Source organism: Lissotriton vulgaris, chromosome 7 (assembly GCF_964263255.1).
Source record: "Lissotriton vulgaris chromosome 7, aLisVul1.2, whole genome shotgun sequence".
Taxonomy (NCBI): Eukaryota; Metazoa; Chordata; class Amphibia; order Caudata; family Salamandridae; genus Lissotriton; species Lissotriton vulgaris.
In genome coordinates, this window is record NC_141695.1 from 225,323,025 (window position 1) to 225,343,010 (window position 19,986).

Sequence of the window (19,986 nt, forward strand, 5' to 3'; positions counted from 1 at the left end):
TCCTAACTACAACTACAGAGTGCAATATAATATATGTATTATCTACTGCTGGTGGACAGTAGTTAGGTATGGTTAGGATGTAGTTTCCATGGGAAGAGACTATTTTCATATGCCAAAAATGTCGGTGTTGTTTGATGAATCCTCTCAAAATGTTCAAAATTAATTTGCCTGCCTCTTAAATAGAGGTCTTGAAAATTGTGTGCAGATCTGTAAAGCAGCGGCCTAGAAAAAGGGCAGGGGACAAGAAAAAGTCCCAAAACACGTTTTCTCCATTTTAATTTCTGTAGAAAACTTTAGACTCAGTTGCAGCCAGAATTGCAAATCGGACTTACACTAAATTTGGCAGAAAGATAGCTCTTTGTTCAGAAAGGGACTCCTCTCGACCTCGTGCCTGAGATCAGATTAGCTGCCAAGACTTCAAACCAGGAAGTGTTGGCAGCCATATTGTGAAGAACAAAGTCATAAGTGAAAACAAAAAAAGAAAGAAAAGTAAAGGGGGCAGGGTAGAAACACCCTGAACCCCTAGGACTTTGTGGGGGCACAGGGGACCCGAGGTCCAAAATAGCATTTTTTTAAAGTAATTTTGGTGGGAGATGCGCTGTTACTCCTGCTGAAATAAAATTTTAAAAAAAACGTGGGCTCCTGCGCTATATTTTAAATCAGCCATGTCCCCGGGGCATAATGGAAACATAGGAGGGGTAGCACAGGGCCCCTCTCCTCAGGCTATTCAAAGTGGGCAGTCATATAATTATTTATGGGGAGCCTCATGGCTCCCCTTCTGTACCGGGGCTCACCACCTACCTGAGACACAGAAATACATAGAAAATAATGCATGGAAGGCCCTACAGCCTCCCTCTGCAGACCCCAAGACTGACAGATCTCAGGGCCATAAGGAAATAGTGATACTTGGGGCGCTCCAGCCCCCCATGCACACCCAGGGACTGGCACCTCCCTGGGGCAAACTATTGAATGAGATGTGGGGGGCCCATGGCCCCCGCAACCCCAGGGACTGCCACCTAAGTAGTCCCATTAAAAACACGCTATCTAACCACATTTTAAGAGCATAATTTATTTTTTGTTAATGCCTATTCGGATATTCGAAAAACTTCTTTAAGCTTTGGTACAATAAGACTGATGCAGGTGGAAAAGGCAGTTCTAAAGGCAACAAAGTGGTAGACAGATGCAGGTGCACCCATGGCAAGATTTACTAGTGAGAATCCCCCTTAAGGTGCAAAGAAACTCTGGAATGGGAAGGAAAGAATGGGTTCTGTACCGTATGTTTGGATATCCCATAATGCCTTTATGTGGAGGTAGAGGGCAGGAGCAGGGCCGGACTGGCCGTAGGAGCACCAGCATTTCCCTGGAAGGGGGAGGGGGGGTTGTGTCCGTGGAGGCCTGTTTTGTGAGAGGGGAGCAGTTTTGCAGCAGTGTTGAAATATCGCCCCCCTGTAACAAAAGCAAAAGAGGTGCAGTCGGGCAGGCATCTGCCAGGGCTGGTTGCTGTTGCCCGTTCGGCCCTGGGCAGGAGAGTGTTAACCCTCCCTGACTGGACAAATACACCCTGACCTGCCTGAGTATGTAACTGCTACTGTACTTGGAATAGATGCTAATAGTAATGTAACTATTCTGTGTTCTTTTTGCAGCTGAATGGTTTGTTAATCAACCTGCCCTACAGTGCTGATAATGGTAAGCTCTCAATTTATAAGCAAGGATATCATTGCTACGTGCAAACCAGCTTCGGTCTACTCGTCACCTACGACTGGCAGTCCTACGTTTCAGTCAAAATCCCAAGCACATACGCGGGTGCCATGTGCGGTCTCTGTGGTGATTTCGATGGAGACAAAAGCAAGGAGCTGACCACGAAGGGCAACATCTTAACAACAGATGCAACAGTCTTTGGGAAGAGCTGGAAGGTCAGGGATGTGCCTGGCTGCTCAGAAGCTGACAAGGCTGACTGTTCTGATCTGCCGTCAGTGGAGAAAGAGCAGAGAGAGAAGAAAAAAGAGTGCTTTGTCCTGGTGGATCCTACTGGCCCATTCCGGGAGTGCCATGCTGTCATTGACCCAGAGGGCGCCTTCAAAGACTGTGTGTATGACACTTGCTTCTACAAAGGGCGCCAGGACATCATATGCCAGGTCATCGCTAGCTATGCTGCTGCTTGCCAGGATGCTGGGATTAAAGTGTACGATTGGCGTTCTGCCACTTTCTGCAGTGAGTATATTCACACTTTAAAAAAAGTTAGTTTGGATAACCTTTCGAAGGTAGACACTGGGTTAGAGTAAAATGCCGTTAATGAACTGGGTGAGAATGCACATAAAACACATTTCCGCAAACAAATTGCACCACAGAATACTCCAAATCACTCTTTGACCATAATTCAAGATTTTGATGGAGGATTCACAGATTTTAAGGGGCAGATTTACAAGCCCCTTGCGCCTCATTTACGCCGCTGTTGTGTCACTTTTGTGACGCAGCGGCAGCGCAAATCCTGCGCCATGGTGCGGTGTATTTACAACGTGTACAAATGTGGATACCCAATCAACCCTTGTAGGCTTGGGCAATTAGTGATCAGAATATAAGGTGACTACAAGGGATTCTATTTTGAATCTGACTCAATTATTTCCTCTATTTAATGGTTCATTCATTAGAACCCAATGTATCCTAAGGATTACTCATCAAATTAATCAAACAATTTTACAAAAAAATGATACAATCATTTTAGAAAAGTAGAAAGCCCACAGCAGAAGAAGGTTATGTTTAAAAAGATTGTTTATATTGATATAAATCACACGAATAGATCAATGGGGATAAAAAATGAGCAAATCTATACATAAGCAGTCATGAATAGCAACATGTACATATTTGATTGACAATTCATAACAGCAGGATCAACTCCATTGGATAAATAAGGAAACCAAAGTCATAAATGTATTGTGGTGTCCTGTAGTATGAATGGCTGAGGAGATGATACTTATGTCGACGTTTCGGTCTTATGGGTTGTCATCAACAAGACCATCATCAGGACAACACTTTTCAAAATGTAACCCCTTGGATCAAAACAGGTTATTTAGTGGATCTTCAGATATATGTGATATTTCAACCTGGGGTAGTTCAGGAAGTAATCTGGGTTAAGTGTTATATACAGCCAAGGCTTGTATCTTCAAAATGAATCTGTGTCCGTAAAATTCAAAACAATTATGAAACGGAAAAGGTCACCTGAATCAGTTGTAATATTCCAAAAGACTTAAGCGATCAGCGGTCCTAAATTTTAATCAGTTTCAATGTTAGACGTAATCAAATAACCAAGCATCAATTCGGAAGTACAAAACAGAGGTTCGAAAATCACTCCGCTACCAGCACGAATAAAATCGCAAATCGTGAAGCAATTTGGGAGATGCGTCACGTTGTAAAGCCCTGTGCCAGAAGTAGGCGTTCCTGCGCAGGGAGGTGTGTTCCGACGCAGGAACGCCTCCTAAAATTGGCTCAGTGAAATCTACAAGATTTCACTCAGTCACTTTTAGGCACATGCTGCGTCAAAACCCGGCGCCTGCTTGAAGCAGGCGTAAGGATTGATGCAGCACTAACTAGATAGGGCCCCCAGAGCATTGCTTGAGCTGCGTCACGCTTGCGACTTAACTCCAGCAATGCGCCACTTTTACGGCACAGATGCGTCATGCATCTGTGCCATTTTTGCCCCATGGTGCGTCGCATTGTAAATGTGGCACACCCATGATGGCGGAGCTGTGGCGCACAATAACTGGCACACCCCTGCTGATATGCAGGGATGCGCCAGTTATTGTAAATATGCCCCTAAGTGTATTACTTACCGTCCACATTACTGAAATATATGCTGAGACATCTTAGAGTTGTGTCTTTCTATCCAGCTCCTTAAGGAATGGCAGTAATTACAACTTCCTGTTCTGGAGAGTGAATAATTACAGCAACACTGTGAAGTAGGTGGGAAGGGTGGAATTAACAAAACGGCTTAGATTTTGATAAGCATTGCAGCAGCGAGAGTGGATACACCACACAAACTACCTCTTGTAAAAGAGGCAGAGTTGACCTCTCACTTTTGATGATTTCTCTTGTTCTGGAGAAGCCCATTTAATTATATTTTGCTGTGCAGTTGGAAGTTAATGTAACCTGCTGTCACTCTTGTTCTCTATTTAAGATATGAATCTAATTCAAGTAGTGCAAAACACACAGAATATAGTACAATTTGCACATAAAACATTTACTAGTAGACAATGTTACGTCAAAGTCATTACTCTAATCTTGAAATTGTTCTTACACATAGCTTTTGCTAATGTTAACATTCTCGCACATCCCACTAAAAGAATAGGTGCATTAATATTATTCTAACATACAACATTATTTATTTCCCCACTTAACTAACTCTAACATCCCGTGCTTGTTGCACAGAGCAGACAAGGTCTGCCTACATTGGACTATAGAGAGTAATTTAGTTATCCAAAGTGTTACACTGAAGACATTTTGTGCCACTGGTACATTCAGTAAAAGGAGATGCTGTAGCCAGGGTCTTCAGGTGTAGTTAAGCTAAGTAATGATCATTACTTTAGAAAACCTGGTGCCTCATTTATTGCTTTTACAGCACATCAAAGTGAAAGAGCAGGAATGCACTGTATGTATCTAATTCCTCTCCTTCCCCCCAGCGCTGGTGCAGTTTCAGCAGACTAGCGCCAATGTAGGCACCCTTCCACAGGGCCGGACTGGGAACCAAAACCGGCCCGACAAAGTGCTCGGCTGCCCCTCCCACCCCCTCAGGATCAGCGGTGATGGGCGCCGCCGAGCTTTTTGCCAGGGTCGGTTTTTTGCCGATTTTGTTACAGTCCCGATTTTGCAGCTATGCTGCCAAAAAGACCCTGTAACAAAATCGGAAACCGGCCCCCACCAGTGCTGGACACCGGGGGATTCCCCAGTGCCCGCTACGACTTGTCCGGTTCTGCCCTTGCACCACAGTGCAAAAGGTGCCTGTATTGTCGGCAGGATTTGTTTTGTGCATGAAAGGTCACCTTCCTACACAGAAACAATCCTTCTTAGGAGGAGTTTTCCTCTTTCTATGAGTGCTGCGGAATGTAGCACATATGGCAAGAGGAATAATCGAGGAGAAATCATGTTATTTCTACTCCTCACCTTGGGAGGCGTAGCCTTACTCCATATCTATTAGGTCATTCAAAACCAAGCACAGTGGCTTTGCATGGCCTCATAGAAAAGATTTCGAGGTTTGTACTACTTGAGCATCACAAAATGTGATGTCCGTCAGCCAAAGGGCCTCATAAAGATGTCTGTAATCTTTGGTACATGTTTAAGGTTGCCTGACGGATAGTGGTGATTATGGGAACAATATTTTTAGACAAAAGTTCCAGAGTCAAGGTTCTGAAGAGGTCAAATAACCTACTTAATGCTTAATTTGATCCAGTGGTTGACAGTAGTGGGCACCTGCACCTATTTCACCACATCACACATTTACCAAGTGCTGGAGAGGGAAAATAAACAAATGGGGAAGACCGAGGAAGCAAAAGACAGCTAACCTGTCACAAAGGGAGATAGTAGAAACCTAAAGGAGTGGGATGAAGAAGCAGGGAGTGTCTGGAAGTGGATTCGGTCCTCTTGAGTTTAATTGCACCAGCCGCTAGCTTCTGAGCAGACCCTTAGGCACCAGCTCTTTGTTTTCACAAATTAGGAACTGCTTCCACCTACCACCAAAGGTGAAACATTGAAAGAATATATTTGGAAGAGTATAGGGTATATCAGGAGGTCTTTTTGTTAGTAGTCAAAAAAAATGATTGGATTTGGGCAGCTCACATTGGAACTTAACATGAATCTTTGCTTCCATCTGCAGCCAGTGAAGGGCCCATTTGATTACGGTAAGAGTTGGCACTTTCTAAACATTTGTGTGCAGTTAGTCCATGGTATGCTGCGTTTAATGATCAGTCCTAGTTTATCCATCTCTAGATAGAGGATATTACAATAAATTAATCTATTGATCACCCTTTTCTGTATACAGAGACTGGAGAGAGGGGCGGCTGTCTATCAAGTCTGTGGGTACTTCCAGCAGCATTGCCTTAGGTTTGCTGTTATTAAGCTTGAACCTGTTTTAGTTAATCTAGGGTTCCATGTCATTGAAACTAGATTGAAAACTGAGGACCTTAACTGAATGGTTTTATCATCTTCATAAGAATGGTACATTATGTGATGCTTAGATATGTGATGTATCTGTAAGATCTTCATCTAGATTCTGAAAATGCAGGGGGATGTACAAGAAAATATGTGTGTTAAGGACATAAGAGATTGAAACAAAGAAAATGAATGGGGGACTCTGTGTTTAATTAGATTGCTACAGAAAGTTGCCTAACAGAAGCAATCGGGCTCCTTATGGGTTTCCATCGATGGACTAGGGATAGCAAACTATTCTTTTCTATGTAACACAATTAGCACATAACATGTATTGTTTGTTGGCTTCTTTTTCTGGATCACCGAGATGTAACAATTGTTTTCAAAATATTTGGAAAAAGCTGAACTTGTTAAGCCATGTGGGAACTATCTACTCTCTTATACGTCACACTACAGACACAACCATAGAGAAATATCATAAAGAAAGTACATAGAGCGGACTCTGTTTCAAGAGCAAATCTTTGTTAATTGAATCTTTACTCTCTCTTAATTTCAGGCCCATCCTGTGGAGCTAATAGTCACTATGAAACATGTCCTAGTGGCTGCCCTACCACCTGCTACACCTTCACTCGCTCAGTGGAATGCAATGCAAACTGCAAGGAAGGCTGTGTATGTGACGAAGATTTTGTACTCAGCGGTAGCCAGTGTGTTCCCATCTCTCAATGTGGGTGTGAATACAATGGCATCTACTACAAGCCTGGAGAGGTCTTCTACCCCAATGGCCAGTGTTCCAATCAGTGCACCTGTATGGGAGGCGGACTCATAGATTGCAAAGCATTTTCTTGCAAAGCCAATGAGGAGTGTAAGATAATCAATGGCATCCTGAAGTGTCAGCCCATTGGTTCGGCCCAGTGCTCAGCAGCAGGTGATCCTCATTATCGCACTTTCGATGGGCTGCCCTTTGATTTTCAAGGTACCTGCACATACACACTGTCAAGAACCATCTCCCTTATAAATGCGCTGGTCCCCTTCACCATCAGTGTGGAGAATGAAAAGTATGGAAATGGGAAAGTGTCGGTGACTAAAATGGTAATGGTTGACGTCTATGGATACAACATTATGCTCCTGCAGAACAAGAAAGGAGTTGTCAGGGTAAGCCAAGGTCATGATCTGACAATGTGTCAGTTGATGCAAAGTTCTAAACTAACCCTAACTCAGTCAGTCATTCATATCATTTAACCCTGTTGCTGACATTTATTGTGATCTGCAAGTTCTGCATTAGGTCAAGTTGGATAAACTAAGTACCAATAAACTGGGTAATATTAACACATTTACCGTCCTTAAAACCTTAGTAAGTTCAGCATGCAGTGCTACATATAAGCAATTTGTTGTACTCATATTCCAATATCCATGGTGTTGAAACATACAACTGCCCCGCCCCTCCACACGTTTGACCTCCACAGGCTATTGACACTTGCACTTAATTATTGATTTTTTATACTGACCTGAAAAACTACTTGTGTTTTACCAATATAATATGTATTCATTTATTTATTTTGCTTACAATGCACTCAAATGCTGACATAATCACCTGACACCACATGTAGGGTAGGCTAGAACAGCAGGGTCTATGTGGAACAGGCATTAATGATTAATAATTGAGGAGGGTCTGGAAAGAGCTTGGGATGACATTTTTTGCTAGGAGAAGAGCAAGGTATGTCTCCCAAATGAAAAAGTGAGTGGTTCAGAAAGACTCTGCTTGTGGATTGCATGTTTTGTTCAAAAAAGTTCTGCCTGCAGTGTTTTAATGGATATTGCATTGTGCCAGACTCACAGGAGTGAATCTGAAATGCTTCACGGAGCAGTGCCATGAACAGGACGGTCTTAATATCATTATAGACCCTCTTTGGCAAAGCAGAGCCCTGCCTGCACAACCACTCACAGAAAGAAAAATGTCTAACGGAAAATGAGTGTTAAATTATTTTCTCCATGGGGCCCCTACGCTCGTGAGGCTCCTGGACAACTGCCCAGCGTACTCATGTGTTAAGAAGGCACTGACCATGCACTTTTTCACTGTTTGCTGTGCCCTTGTGGTTTTTCATTGTGAGTTAGGAAGTATCAACTAGGCTGGTTCGGTAACATTGTGGTGTGCAGGAAGAGGTCAACGTTCAGAGGTGCACAGTACTTTGCATGTAATTATTTGTTGCACTGGTTTTCCTTAGATTTTCCTTAGACTTAAACGGAGATTTAGGTCTCAGTTCTGCATTCCCAGGTATTTGCCTAATTCTTTCTTTGGAATATCATTGTACACTCCATTACCATAGTCTAGTTTTGAGAGTACAAACATTGGGTGTTTTTGACTGTATTGTTTAGTTGAATACCAAGAGCAGCCTTCTCGGTCTAATAAACTGGATCTGCTAGATCAACTAGATCTTTCAACCAAGACTATAGCTTGTAATCATGTCACACACAAACTGTGTACACTCTTCTCAGGAGTGGAGGCTTAGCGCGTGTCTTGTGGCCATTAGAACAGGAGTATACCAATGTCATGATTTCCTCTGTTCATGACTTTAGTTTTAGAACCTTTTTAGTGCAAATGTTTCTTTAGGCAGTATATCATCTGGCCATTATCAATCGTAGAACGAAAATTCCGCTTATTTTTACTTCAGATGTAAATTTAGCTGTAATCAATGTACATTTGAAAATGCAACTGAAAGTGGAAGATGACTCCTCTAAGGGCCTGCATGTAAATATAGAGTAGAGACAGAGCTCAGGGATCAATATATCTAACAATGTTTGACTCAGAGGAAGGCAGAGATAGTAATCCGGGTCCACATTCCCTGTCTGTGAATTACGATGGGATTAACAATGCTGTACAATACCAAGATATACTAGGGGCGAATTAGCTGATCAATAATAGGAAATTGCCTTTGATGCATTCCAATGTGGTGTTTGTGTCCTAGTGTCCCTGGAAAATCAGATCCCCACTCAAGGATGTAGTATGCGTCCATAAACTTGCAGAATTGTTGTATTAAGTTTGCCTCCAATATCCTACTAAGCAGTGCACATTGTAACTGACAAAGTTGGTCCATGGGTCTATAGAATAAGCTGTAGGTTTTCAGTTGGAACTCAACTATCTTTGACTGGTGAGTTGAACAGATCAATGTTGTCGGGCACGACTGATCAGACATTATTTATTAGAGGATGCTAATGCAAAATCTTTTGAAGCCTTCAGTTCTGAAGTTATTAGCAGATTTCTTGTTCATTCAGAAGTGTGAAGCAGGTAGAGGGTATTGGTATGTTGCTCATCTATTGACTGTTTGATTTTAACAGATTTTCCTTTAAAGAATTTAAAGAGATTTTCGTGGAATTCTATAATTACTGCAACTGTACTTTTTATGGATGTGGAGTGTGGGTTTTCATGATAGCTGACAAATTATACACAGAAGTAAAAACAATAAAAATAAATACAACCCTTCAACGATAGGGATGTAATCAGTGACCATAGAAAGCAACTGTGGAAGAACAAATATAGTTGTTCTGATACTGTCACCTAGAGTGAGTGACTGAATTCTCTGAAGCAAGGTAGTCATATGGGCATGGAGGTTCTTCCAATTTGTGGTAGCTTTGCACTAAAACAAAGACCGAAACATGGCACAAAATGTTGATGTGGGATTTACTTTCCAACATAAATCATGATTTGCATAGGAAAATTGCCATAAAGTATGCATTACTTTGCGCTACTTCGTGTTTACTGAGAATTGGGGAAACCTGGTCTAGGACCCAGGTGTACTGATTATAAAATCAGCAACGTTGCCCTTGACTAGTTTTCCTTCCTAGATTTGTGGAAGCTTTTCTTGCTCGCTACAGTGTAGATAAGGATTAAACTGTAATTATGGTCAAAAGGCAGTCACAGTTTTTATTGGAAACAAATAGGAAACTGATCACACTTGCACAAGGTTCCTGTCAGTTGCAACCCAGAGACCTGAGATGGAAGTCACTGAGACTTTACTCAGCTTCTAGAAAGCCACCAGCAGTCAACTGAATCATAATGTTCATGAGCTCCACCTACTTTCAATGTTCTTGCCGTGATATTTGGGCTCAGGTTTTGCAATTTGTGTTTCATCACTTTTGTGGCACAGACCCAGTGTAAAATCCATTTTGGTAATATCGAACCTTTATAAAGTCCATTTGCGTGATTCTGAATGGATTAGTAAGCACATAGTAACACAATGCTGCACATTACTTTGTGTCAGGTAGGTGTTACATGATTAGAGTCTGGGAGTGCGTTCCATGCACCAACACCTGTATTCTGTTAGAACCCCAAAGATATGTAAAGCTGGGTTGACACCCGAACGGTGCACCTACCTGAAACATCTTCATTTTCTCCTCTTTACTTCCTCTTTCTATGTCTGCTGTATTCTGCAGCACTCATAGAAAGAGGAATATGCCTACTACGGATTGATTTTGTACAGGATAGCGTCCTTTCGTGCAAAAAAACAATCCTGTCCTTAACACAGGCATTCTTGCCCCAGGGTGCGTTTGCACTACAAAGTGGACAGCGTATCAGCACTGAGAAAAAGTGGTATTGCACTATATCTTAATATAACTGATGAATTTCTGTTCTCCATCTTTCACAAAACACAGCACAGCAAGTTGCCTTGTAGCATTGCGTGAAAGAAAAGTCAATCTGGCCCCTGATTTCTAGAGCTACGAAACATTCATATGTGCGAGTGCTTGTGTGTACCCTTTCAGTCATTCCACTGCTGATAATTTCTTGCTTAAACACTGCTATAGAAATTAACACGAAACAGCATCTCTTGAACACACTTTATAATGGCCTTGCCACGTACACTGTGGTATCCCTGAACCTTAAAATCAAATGACTTAACAGATCCTAATTTCATAGTGTTACTCTCTCGACATAGAGGGACATATTGATCATGCAGTTGCGTTGTGCTTGTGCCACACTTGGGGCGCAAGGGCAATGCAACTATTAACCCCTTCCTTGCTGCCGTCTGCCATTGGCTGACTGCAGCACTACCTTCCCAGTGCTGCCGTCGGCCAATAGCTGACGCGGCCTGCACGTTTTGCGGAAGTGCCGCACTGCGGGAAAATCAAGGCCGAAGTAAACGGGTTAAGTTAGATTCAGCTGGCCACACAGGGCTGTGCGTGGCTTGATGAATCTAGAATAATGCAACTCAGCGCAAATGGCTGCATTGGGTTACTCTGCCCCAAGGAGGTATTCCATGGGCGGAGTGTGGCTGTTCCCACCCATCAACCCACTGATTTTGGAGCATTCCCAGATTTACCATGACTGGTGAGATTGGGAATGCATCAACATGCTATGCATCTCCAGGTGAGGTGTAACACAGAGAAGTATCTTTATTCCTCCTCATTCTGCAGCACCCAAAGAAGTAGGAACATGCCTCAGAGGATTGATCTTGTGCAGGAAATTGTTCCTTCCTGCCCCAACTGCTTACAACGCAGTTATCCTTGCACCATGTTTAAAGGGTACCTGCATTGGCAGTTGGCAGTCAAAAGTGAGCCAGTTCATGGAAAGGACCAGAATGGCCTGTATAATGTTAATTCTGTCGTATTTCTACACCTTTCGTGCAGTGCAGCCAGGAAGCTGTCTGCACTGTGTGAATTCTTGATAATGTGACCCAGAGTTCAGAATTTGTGTCTTTAGTCTGTTAATTGCACAAAATCTAACAAGGAAAAAAAAGATAAAGAAAAATGTCCTGTGGTACTTGTAAATAACTTCGATATAAGAGTTTCTGCAAAATGTTTACAGTGGGCGTGCTTCTCATGTACTGCCGACTAACAGGTGAGATGACAAGCAATCTCAAGTGTAATAATCATATCACATATCACATTTTACTTTTTGACAGGTAAACGGTATCAACAATAATATCCCACTGACCTTGAAGGAAGGACAAATTAGAGTCTATCAGCAAGGGATCCGAATCATTGTGCAAACCGACTTCGGCCTAGTGGTCAGCTATGACCTGGTTTACCACGTTGTGGTCACTGTCCCTGGCAACTACAAAGGCCAACTCGAAGGCTTGTGCGGTAATTATAACGGGGACACGAAAGATGAGTTCATGCTGCCCGACAAGACTCTGGCTTCAGATGCTACCAAGTTTGGCACCGGATGGAGAGTCAATATTGCAGGTGTCAGCTGCAATGAAGGCTGTGGCGGAAGTGGCAATGCCTGCCCTGTCTGTCCGAATTCACAGATGAATGTCTTCCAGCAGGTCAACTACTGTGGCTTCTTCAAGCAAGCCGGTGGTCCTCTAAGCGCCTGCTACGGCATCATCAGCACGGATGTATACTACAACAACTGCCTCTTTGACCTCTGTGCAGGCAATGGCGACCTGAACATCCTGTGTCACAGCATCCAAAGTTATGTGGCTGCTTGCCAGGCTGCTGGCATCACCATCCAGCCCTGGAGAAGTGCTTCCTTCTGCCGTAAGTATACGTAAACACCATACATTCCGATCTAGCCTGCATTCCCCGTCCCCTTTTTCAAACTTAAATATAATTTCTTTCATCTGGGTATCAATATTTTCTTTGCTGTCTCTGAATTGTCAAGAAGTTACTCTTACGCCATCAATATTTATTTGTGTTTAAGTTCTTGCTCGTGTCCGGGTAATTACCTTTATTGCCATCATACTAAACTGTTAAACTGGATGTATTTCGATGCTCCTTTTTGCCCTCTCTCCCATATCTAGGTTTCGATTGTTTATTTCAGTTTCTGAATCTCATAATCTACTGCTATGACATAGCAACAGTTGATAACTAAAATCAAATCAAATCACATCACCTTTTTTCGGCAGGGAGACCCGACATAAAAACAATTTAAAATGCATACAAAGAAGTTAAAAGTGAAAATTAACGCCAACCAACTTGTATCACATAGAACTTGAGTAAAAACGTGACATACATGGATAAATAGTCTAAAAAAGTACAAAGACGTTAATCAAAGTGCATAGTGCTTCTTAAACGTACGGCCGCCTTAAGAAACAAATTTAGGTTTCATTGTCGGTTAACTCTTGCATACCCTTAAAAGCGTGTTCTGTTGGCATTTCCTGAGCCTTAAAAAAGCTACTAAAAACATTCTCAAAAATAATTGGTAGTACCCACAAAGGAATGTAAAATGAATCATACTTTGCTTAGATACATTGTTACACAGGTAAACTAGTGAGCTCAGATTGCGCTAGAAACCTCGCAGAGAAGCAGAGGGGATATTTCAGGGTCCCTGCTCTAAATCTAAATTGGAGCTAGCACACCCCTCTCACGGTTAATTTGTTGACACAGCACTGACATTAATAAGTAAGATACCCCGAGTACTGTGTTTCTGTTATTCCTCATGCAACCTTTTACCTTGCAAATTTTGTAACAACAGGGCCTGTGTTTCCTTTCTGCTAGGTGGCGCACCCATGGTTGACTCACCTTACACCATTCCCTTCCAGTGACTTTTTTTTTTACGGAGAACACCTACGAATTAGAGAGCCTTTTATCACATACCAGGCAGTCAAAAAGTATCTTTCTAGTGAGTGAGGCTTCCACATTGCTTATAACAGAGAGCCACAGTAGCACTGGGAAAATGCGTATTTGATCACATAAATAATTTATTGCCAACTACTTATGATTTTTTAATTGTTTATTTTTTTTTTTTAAGTTTTATATCGCGCTAGCTTAACCCTTAAGTATCAGATCGCTTTACATACACACAGTAAACAGCAGAATTACATTATATTACATAGTAGGTCGGCAGTAAGGAAGCAAACCATAGAAACAAAAAAATACAGCTTGGGCAAAAAATATTCAGTGCAGCGGGGAAGGAGAGAGCAATAAAAGAAAAGGCGAGAGTGACAAAGTCCGGTCACCCACTATCCATGAATGTCCAGAGAGAGAGGAGACAACTCGGATAAAGAAGACTAGGTTAGTTGATAAATAACCACTCTGGTTACGTAATGTAAGGCATTCCAGACTGAAAGTTGAAATCACAGCTGCAAGGGGGGAGGGGGACACATGGTTTATGGAGTAGCAAACATGACAGTATTTCTGCCATGATATTTCCTGGGAGGGACAGAGTAAACCATTGTATAATCCTCCAGATTTAGCACTTCCTGCAAAATCAGAGGCTTTCCTCTAGAGAGCCACCTCAGTTCTTGCTCTTCATCTAAATTACCATGTAATTTCTTTGTCTCCATCCCATCGCCATGGCGCCAGGAGGATGTCATTGTTCCCCAACCCCCACGCTCTTTGATGGCCCGGTACTCAGGTGTGCTTACTTTATTTATTGATTTTATAGTATAGCAGCTCTTTCAATAATGAGGAGGAGGCTATAATAGCTAACGTCACTGGTAGGCTCCAGATGCTCGATCTGCCGGGCATTCCCCCTCCCTACGGGACATTTGCATCAAAACTTTAAGAAGGTCTTCCTTCTATGCAGGGCCTTGCTTCAGAATGTTGAACCGGGCCCCACAAACACTATTTTAAATTAGCTGGGGTATGGCATTTTCTACTACAATCTTTCTGCTAGGGGTAGAGTACTTGATTTTCACTTGGGCTGGCCAGTTTGCCATGGTGCACAGAGTGAAATGGCACTCGATGTTTGAAATCACGCAGTCTCTAGAAAACTCTAAACCCCATTGGCTTGAGTATGAATGAATGACTGGAATTTATAAAACAGCCACCCAGTAAGTGTGTCCAGGCAAAACCCAAAACTTTTAGCCATATTGATGACTCTTAATTGTGAACAGGCATGCTTTGAGTTGCTTCCTAACCAGACACTGGATTAATGGAACAGGGAAGGGCTGGGAGCGCATTCCATGCTTTTCCTGCCAGGTAGCTGAAAGACATGCCACCCCTTCTAACCTTCTTGAAATTGGAGATTGGAAGAAGGTTTAAGTGGAGGATCTCAAGCATCTTTGATGATGAGTTATTTAAATCTAGCTGTGATATACTTCGGGCCTAGCCCAGAGAAAGCCCTGTGAAAATAATAGGTTTGAGCCAGTGCAGTTGCTTGAAGTCAGGGGCGGCTCTAGGCTCATGGCGGCCCTGGGCAGGGAGCGTAGGTAGGGGGCCCCAGAAGAGTGGGTCCGGACGGGGCGGAGCGCGGAGGCCAGTGAAGAGGGTGGGGTCAGGGTGTTTGGAAGTGGAACAAAGCCGGAGGCTGCCAAATCCCTGCCACAGGCCACCACGCAAATATGTATCCATCCTCAGAGGATTATTATATTAAGGATATATATTGGCGTGGTGGCCCCTGGGGTTTGGTGGCCCTGTGAAGGTGCACAGCTTGCACATACCTAAAGCCGCCCCTGTTGAAGTGAGCTGTCATGTGCAGCTGCGTCCTGTCCCGTCTGTAGGAGGATGATAGGATAATTTGGTATGCCAAGGTAGAATCTGTTTGCAATGTCAATCCATGAGGTAATGAGAACATGCGCTGCTGACTTGCAGGATAGTAGCAGATCTAGGAACTTTCTGAGTCCGCTCAGCATTAAATACAGATGCCTGTGACTGACGGAATTTCTGGATAGAAAGAAAGTTCGGGGTTAAGTTTTACTCCTAGTTATCTGCAGTAATGTATTGCTTGAGATGAGGTGTGAGTTCCTCTGGACATCAGTAATTGGCAGAAAAGTTATTGATCTTCCTATTTAAAATAATGATTTCTTTTACCTCCATGTCAATCCTCTGTTTCCTCTCCTTGCCACATACCCATGAATCATAGTTTTTTCTTACTTCTCCCTCCAGCCCTGAGCTGTCCACCAAACAGCCATTATGCTGTATGTGCAGACATCTGCTCCACATCTTGCGCTGGAATCACAAATCCAGTTCCGTGCCCAACATCTTGCCTGGAGGGCTGCGAATGTGATGATGGATACGTCTTCGATGGCAAAGGATGTGTTTCCATGGAGAACTGTGGCTGTTTCAAGGATGGAAAATACTACAATGTAAGTTTTATTATTACTCTATATACCTAAGTAGCCACAGGCGCGAAAAAGAGTGAGAAGCTTGGGGGAGGAACGATGAGGCATATCATTTAGCTTCAATGATACACAATGAGGTTCTGTATTATTATCCATATCTCTCTCTCTCTGTTTCATTCCATCTATTGCTCTCTCTCTTGCTCTCTCTCTCTCTCTTTCTCTCTCTCTCTCTCTCTCTCTCTCTCTATATATATATATATATATATACAGTAGGGTGGCATAGCACTTTACAATAACAACACACATGTATTGTACCGAGACAATGATTCATACACATGTATATTCATGTATTGAAATGTTGCATAGGACAACGAGGGATACAACGTGTATTAGTAGGAATTGTATGTTACGAATGCTTGGTGTGGAAAATCACAAACTCAGGATTGAAAATGTAACACAGTGGTTGGGGTGTATATATTAATAACAATGTATTGCTACCCAAAGGAACAGTTTTAAGCAACCTCAGAATGGGAATGATTGAAAAAGAAATTACTTTTGGAATTCATACCTTACAGTTTGCATGCAGTGCTTTGATGGCGGTTCAGAACTCGCTGTTTTATAGTCGAAGGATTGTACCTATGTACTGCATGTAATAAAAAGAACTCTGTGACACAACATCCTACTCACCTATCTACAGATAACTAAATATTTGTAATAGGCATGTCCCAAGATGTGCTTTGCAGCAAACAAATTAAACCTTTATGATACTTTATCATGAGTGAAAACTGTGGCCAGACTGAACACTGGCCGCAATCGACCAGTAACGGCCACATGCATCATTGTTGCCGTTTGCGATTTCTTAATTGCGAAAATTAAGGAATTGCAATTACGAAATCGCGAAAGGCAATTTTTTTTGCGATTTCTTAAATTTCCTTAATTGCGATTCACAATTTCCGAATCGCAATTAAGGAATCCTAGAGGCCCATAGGAATCAATGGGAAGTAATTCTCAATTCGCGATTAGCAATTTGCGAATCGCAAATTGAGAATGCAATTTCAAGAGTGCAGAGGGGTCCAAAGGAACGCCCCCTGCACCCATGAAATATAACTTTAAGTGCATTTTTCACACACACATGCCCCAAGGGCATGTGTGTGTGTAAAATGAAACTTTCAAAAATGCACTTTTGTGCATTTTTGTAACTTTTCGCAAACTACCATGAAGGTTAACTTCATGGTAATTTACCTCTCCCTATTTGCGAATTCTCAAATTGAAAATGTTCATGCATTGCATTTAAGAAATCTAAAATTGCGATTTCTTAAATGCAATCGCAATTTTAGAAATCGCAACATGATTGCGATTCCTAAAATTGCGAAAAACATGTTGCATCCCAATTTTGTCAATTGCATTCGCAAACGGCCGAAAATTGCGATTCACACCGTTTGCGAATGCAATTGACAATGATGTATGTGGGCCTAAGTATATTAACTACCAGAGTTATCGTGCCATTATAATTATGCTCTGAAATTTGCTGGTCAAACTAAGATCTCTGCAGCAGGTGCTTTAACAATGCAAGATAGTTTATACTGAACCATCTTTGTGACCCTTTTCAATAAAGTCAGCTCTTTTTATTTAAGTGAAATGCTCATAATACACTTCTGGTGCCAGTATTAGAAAACATAATATTTCCCATATTTTTTATTTTTTCAATGGAAAGCAACATAAATAACACAAAACGTACTTAAACATTTCTTAACAATAGTTAAAAAGATGGCCACGACCTTATTGTGCTAAGAATATTTCAGCTCTGTAATTAGTTAAAATAGTTATTAATGGGTCTAAAATCTTTCCCCTCCTGGATGTCATGGTGCAAAAGTATTTAGTATCAATTGGAGCAAACCCCATTTGCTCTAGTCTTTAATATGCAAGCAGCAAAAAGTATACAATCAAGAAAATCCCTCCCTATTTAAACAAGTGCAAACCTTAGGAGATAAACATCTTAATAGAAATATGTGCAAATTGTGGTGACTAATAGCAGGAAAGGGAAAGGAATTGAAGTGAAGCAACATAGCTGCTGGAGAGCTGTGTGTGTAACCTTCAGGTCCTTACACAAATATAATAGCCCAGAGGGTTAACAGGTATGCTACGAAGGTTAGGTGTGTATCTTCTAGCTCTCATGTGCCAATACCATGAACATAGTCCAGAGGGTTAATGTTCCTTGCTGACTGTTTCCAGTCCACTAAGTATACTGGGTATATTAAATACAACTAACAAAATATTATTGTTAAGAGCCACATTCTATACATTTAGCTATAGGTTGGGCAATCATTACTGCTAACAATAAAAGGTCAAGAAACCATTCTTGGTCTATGTTATAGGAAGAAGGGAGCTCACCTTAAGCCAGGTGGTGAGGATTCTGGCGACAAAAGGTTTGGCGGTGTCACAATGCTGATGCTAGGCTGATGGATGTTTCAGGTGCAAGGAGGGGGTAGTCAGGGTTATCGGGCACAGGTGGCACGGGTGGTCACGATGCCAATAGTACCTAGTGCAGCTCTACAGTACTCCTTCTTTATCGAGTCCGGAGAGTTATGGGTGAGGAAGGGGCGCCGAAATGATGGAAGATGGAACTGCTTTTTTCGATACATTTTGAAACAAGACTCCACTTGAAACTGAAAACGACCCAGAAGAAATACAATCACATCAAGGAATCTGTCTGAAGATATTGAGAAATTGCATATATAGTCAAAGAACTCTTGTTTTTTCAAACAACATTTGGTAAAATCGCAAGACTGAATGCAGTTATCCCACCTTTGTGCCTTTGACCAATCACCACAAAATGTTCCAGACCTATACCATTTTCTACATTTTGAGATGGTGTTCAGAGTGAAGGGGAACTGAAGAATAAAAAGTTATGTTTCATGACCAACTATTCTTCAAATATTTAGACTTTTTGGGTAGGTTCACCTCAAAATTACTGAAAAACTAAAGCAGGGCCAATGAGTAGATATTTAAGTAAAAGGAAGAATTACTTATCATTTTCAATTAACACTTCCCAAGTGTAGAAAGTCTATAGTTAGGAGAACCTCACAGTTGAAAAACAGTAAAGTATTGCTGAGAATCTGTCGATTGGTTTCTGCCATAACATTTTTTTAATATACTCCCTTTACATTTTTCATGCTATCTTATTCCCCTCCTAATTAAACCTTTCTCTTCAAAGCTTAATTCTGAGTATGTTTTCATAATGAAAGACTGTATCTTCTGCTTCCTAACAGTATACAGATCCAACAAACTGGTGATTGTGCTATAAACAAATATCCATTGTCATTACTTTAAAAAAAGGAGATGTTTCTTAGAGTTACCCATTGTCATTACTTTAAAAAAAGGAGATGCTTCTTAGAGTAACTGTTCTTGGTGGAAAATGACGGCATTGTAATCTTTGTGCTTAACCATTTAACAGCCTGGTGAAAAGGTTGTGTCCAGTGACTGTACGGAGGTCTGCACTTGCAGTGCTGTTGGTGGCCTGTCCTGTGCTAGTCTCAGCTGCACCACTGATGAGCAGTGCATTATCCAAGATGGTGTCAGAGGATGTGTCAACAAAGGTAAACACTACCCTTATGTTCTTTTTTGTTGATTTGTCCTTTAAACTCCTTAAACAGCAGCAAAATGATAAGTTATTGAATTTGCGGCGTTCTGGTGGTGTTAAGTTGTTCGCGTTATTTTGGAGGTGGCATCAGGTCGCTTAATGTAGCTTCACGCCGCCTTGAAAATGATGCACCTATTCATATAGCACTTAGCATGAAAGAGGCGGGCAGTGGGTGTTTGCAGTGGGCGTTCTGCCGCAACACCCATTGGTTTTTGATGTTGCCCCTTATTTACAAGGTATGGGGCAGTGTCAAAAATAAGACCAGGAAAT

At 41.9% G+C, this 19,986-nt stretch overlaps 1 protein-coding gene across 1 annotated transcript in view; it reads left to right on the forward strand.

Moving 5' to 3' along the window:
• The window catches only part of LOC147701262 (IgGFc-binding protein-like), a 402,161-nt gene that overhangs the window by 206,487 nt on the left and 175,688 nt on the right, over nucleotides 1-19,986 (forward strand). The window contains exons 6-10 of the mRNA XM_086929328.1: nucleotides 1,644-2,211; nucleotides 6,692-7,287; nucleotides 12,030-12,609; nucleotides 15,901-16,100; nucleotides 19,531-19,672. Of these exons, the coding sequence (XP_086785454.1) occupies nucleotides 1,644-2,211; nucleotides 6,692-7,287; nucleotides 12,030-12,609; nucleotides 15,901-16,100; nucleotides 19,531-19,672 (2,086 nt within the window). The remainder of the gene's footprint in view (nucleotides 1-1,643; nucleotides 2,212-6,691; nucleotides 7,288-12,029; nucleotides 12,610-15,900; nucleotides 16,101-19,530; nucleotides 19,673-19,986) is intronic.